The following is a 4,204-nucleotide window of genomic DNA, read 5'->3' as shown; positions in this document are numbered from 1 at the left end:
ATATATATATATATATATATATATATATATATATTTATGATATATTTGTTATATAAGCAAGCTAGTATTGGTTATTATATTAGAGTGGGATTTATACGGTATATACTAAAAAAAATATATGAATTTTCTTGTCAATAAAAAAGGGCAAAGGCAAATATACTCTTAAATGCCCTCATCATCTAATAAATGGTATACATCTACCTTCTTTTTTTTTTTTAACAAATTGAAACTTTTTTAAAAAAAATTCTTAAAATTGGTTTTTAAATTCCAAAATACCATGTGGCTTCAAAATATTACGTAATTCGTATTTTTACGCACTTAAATCCAGCTCAATTAATAAGGCGTAAATCTTTTTTTGTTCACATTCAATTAAAATTCATTTAATAATTAAGAAGAGGAATTTTGATTATTTTTTTCATTTAGATCTGATATAGGGATTTTAAAAAGAGGTGAAATATTTTTGAAAGTGGCGTGATATTTGTAAAATTTAAAAATCAGTATTATAATTATTTTTTTCAATTAAATAAATAGATATGTTAATAAAAAAGAATAAATATATTTGACGATAATAATATAATGTATCACATTTTTAATAAGAAGTATATTTGCTCTAAATTACAGAGTTCAAAAATTATATTTACCTCTTTACCCTTTAGAAGAAGCATTGGCTAATTCATAATGTGCATGTTTTTCTGAGCAAAATTAAGAATCTTTTGCCCATGTTCTCTTCAGTAGATCTACTGCTCATGATGACTTAAAATAATTCATCAATAAACTCCAAAAATAAATAAATAAGGACACATCTGCATTTTTTAAATAAAAACCTTATATATTTTTTATAATTAAGAATTGATATATTTTTGTTATAAAAAGTGATTTATATATATTGCTTTGTTATGAAAATGATTCACATATACTTCTATATATCATTATAAAAGTGGCTACCCTTTTATCTAAAGGAAGTGAAAAAATAATCATAAATTTATTTATTTTTAATTCTGAAAAAATTCATCTATAGGTATACATGATCCTTTTTCATATATGATTTTTCTTTTTGACTTCTTTGATTATTATTATTTGAGTTTTTTATTTATTTTATTTTTTTCATTCTTTGGCGTAACAAATATGAGAAATAAAAGAAGTATGAATAGAAAAAGAGAAAAAAAAACAAAAAAAATGCAAAAATAAACTTTTTATGGCTATATTGTAATTTATTTTTTGTATCTGTAAAACTTTGGGGAATATATTATGAATTTTACAAAAACAAATTAGTGAAAATATATATTTTTGACCATCAAAATAATAAATTCAAATTGATCGTTGCTACAAAGAAGCCAAAAAAAAAACTTGTGAAAAGTATCAAATATTACATGAATGTCTTTTTTAATAGAATTATTTAAAATTAATTTTTTCACTTCCTTTAAAGAAAAAGGGTATAGCGAGTAATTTGTGTAACAGTAACAATATATAGATTCACTTTTATAATGATGGTATATTAATTCTAAATGAAAAAAATTAAGAGATATATCAGATCTTTTTTCCTATTTTTTCTTCCTAATTCCCAACTTGATGCTTAATATCCACACTTAGATTCAACTAAATTAAAATTTACCTTAAAAAACTTCCANAAATTGACCACTTATTTAACGGTTTTATATTTAAACTATTTAAATATTTTTTAAAATACGTGGTGCTCAACTATTTGTTATAATTTAACTTATTCACCGATAAACTTAAAAGTCTGACTATGTTCATCTTAATTATTCTTACGTCTCAATTATGTGATGTTACTTCATAGGTAACTTTTTTTCAAAATAATACATCAAAGATTTTAAAACAAATCATAAATATTTACAAAATTATATTTAAAAAAGTGCATGAATTAATTCGGGATGTAATACTTCTTTACCTTTAATCATAAATCTAATTCAATTTTGAAAGAAAGTGTTCTCCTAAATAAGCGGCTCAACCTAAATTTAATTGGGGCTTCGATTCGGACTCGAATATTTTTGGATGTCATTTTCAGGAATCTATAATTTCATCGTGTTTTAGTAGTGTTTATGACGATTTTGATATCATAATTGAATTATTAATTGAGTGAGGTTTAGTTAGTAATGAGTGGGTAGTGGGTTGGTTTATAAATTATATTAATAAATTAAAATTATAATCAATAGTTGAACGCCAAGTATTTTAAAAAATATTTAAAGAGTTTAATTTTAAAACAATTAAAAAAGTGGTCAATTTTGAACCCAAAGGTGGATGACAAGGGTATTTTGGAGCCAATAGGTGGATGAAAAGGGCATTTTGAAGCGAATAGGTGGATGGAGGGTAATTTTGTACCATTTTCAATACTTCAAGGGTATTTTATGCCCTTTTCCGAAAAACTTAACATGAAACACATCCTTATAACTCCGACTTCCAACCACAAAATACCATCATCATTAACCTTTCTTTACTTTAACGATAATATTCAGATCAATTTAAACATACTTAAATTATATTACATAATTAGTGACTTACCCAAAATTTTAAAACATAGGTGTTTAAAGTTTTTAATTTAGAGTTGCAATTTCTTTTAGATGGGTGCTCAATCATTAGATCTTTGTGTGTTATTATACTCCATGAAAATATTTATCATCTTTCATTATCATAGACATCAATTTTTATTTTCTTTTATAATAATTTCGATCAACTTCTTATATTTCGATTTTATAATACATATATCTCATATAAACATAAATAACAAACAGTCTCATATAACATTTCTTACCTGCTATATTGACTACTAGACCTCATCTTCCCATTGGACACTTCATTATCTATTTTACGTTTTGATTTACTATATTAATGTAATGTTAGTGGTAGGTCTATGACCATACAAAATATTTCCTACCTCTTATCAGCACAAAGATAAACTTATATTTATTTTTATAATGGTATTTCCTCAATTTACACATATTTTGATTATATTGTTGAATTTGGATTATATATCTTTTATAAATACAATGATCGAACAATTTCAAAAAAAAATCATATTTTATTTATTAACCGCTAAATAACTACATACATTTCGATGTTAATTAGATCAACATTGTCTGCAGATAATGACACTGAAAAATGGAAAGGGGCCAACAGAATCAATCAATTTGAACAAGGAGACAGATCAAGGTTCAATTTGTAGTACTAGAAGTGAAAATAGCACTGAAATTATGAAGCTGCAATGCAATAATATGAAATTAATGGACCAAACTGTCAAAGAAGAAACTTTATCCAACATCTTCTGTGGAATTGATGACAATTCATCTGGATTCTGGCCATGGCTTGATCAACAACCACATTTCAATTAAAATTTTCAAAAAATAAAAGGATTTATAGCTTGATGCATTTGGTTAAAATTTTCCAAAGATGGATTCGAAGATTTTAATCATATGATGATTTTTTTTTTTTTTACTATTGAGCTTTTAAAAAAATTACTATATATTTTTTACTTTGGTGTATTAGAATGTTGTATCATGTATGAAATGGCAAGTGTTTATCAATATTTGTTTATCATAATATAATGGGCAACTTTCACATATAGCAAATAAAAAATTCATATTTGTATATTATTGCAAAGTTTGTATAATTGCGCTCCATAGCAAACATAGAAACTGTATAATTCGCTATACATATACAGTTGAAGCAAATTGTATAAAACGAAGTGTATAAAACAAGAAAGAGAAAGACACTTGGACAGAGAACTGTATAAAAACGAAGTGTATAAAACGAATTGTATTATTATAAGTGTATAGAACGATTATATACAATTTGAATTTGTATAAAATGAGAAAGAGAGAAAGACAAAAGAGACTTGACAAGGAATAAACAATTGAATCGAATTGTATAAAACGAGAAAGAGAGAAATAAGATACAATTTGAAAATTGTATAAAACGAGAAAGGGAGAAAGGCAAAAGAAACTGGGCAGGGGAGTATTTTTATTGTATAATTATAAGTGTATAGGACGAAAATATATGTACTTGCATGTGTATATACAATTTTCTCACGTTTTATACAAATAGAAACGCAATTTATACATTTCGTTTTTGTTTGTATAAGTGAGAAAGGCGTGGGTGGCGAGCGAGATTTGGGAGAGTGGCGAGCGAGATCTAGAAGAGGGGAGAGAAGGGAACAAAAATATCTGTATTTATACAATTTCCTCTGCTT

At 25.1% G+C, this 4,204-nt stretch overlaps 1 protein-coding gene across 2 annotated transcripts in view; it reads left to right on the top strand.

Annotated features, from left to right (window-relative positions):
* The window catches only part of LOC107029841 (homeobox-leucine zipper protein ATHB-13-like), a 5,268-nt gene extending 1,701 nt beyond the window's left edge, over positions 1-3,567 (top strand). For both annotated transcript variants that reach the window (XM_015231298.2, XM_015231293.2), the window contains exon 3: positions 3,102-3,567. In XM_015231298.2, coding sequence (XP_015086784.1) covers positions 3,102-3,347 — 246 coding nt within the window. In that variant the 3' untranslated portion in view covers positions 3,348-3,567. The remainder of the gene's footprint in view (positions 1-3,101) is intronic.
* Positions 3,568-4,204: the final 637 nt, after the last annotated feature.

This window comes from Solanum pennellii, chromosome 1 (assembly GCF_001406875.1).
Source record: "Solanum pennellii chromosome 1, SPENNV200".
NCBI lineage: Eukaryota > Viridiplantae > Streptophyta > Magnoliopsida > Solanales > Solanaceae > Solanum > Solanum pennellii.
The sequence above is the reverse complement of the archived record's forward strand: the minus strand, read 5'-3'. Positions and strand labels throughout refer to the sequence as shown.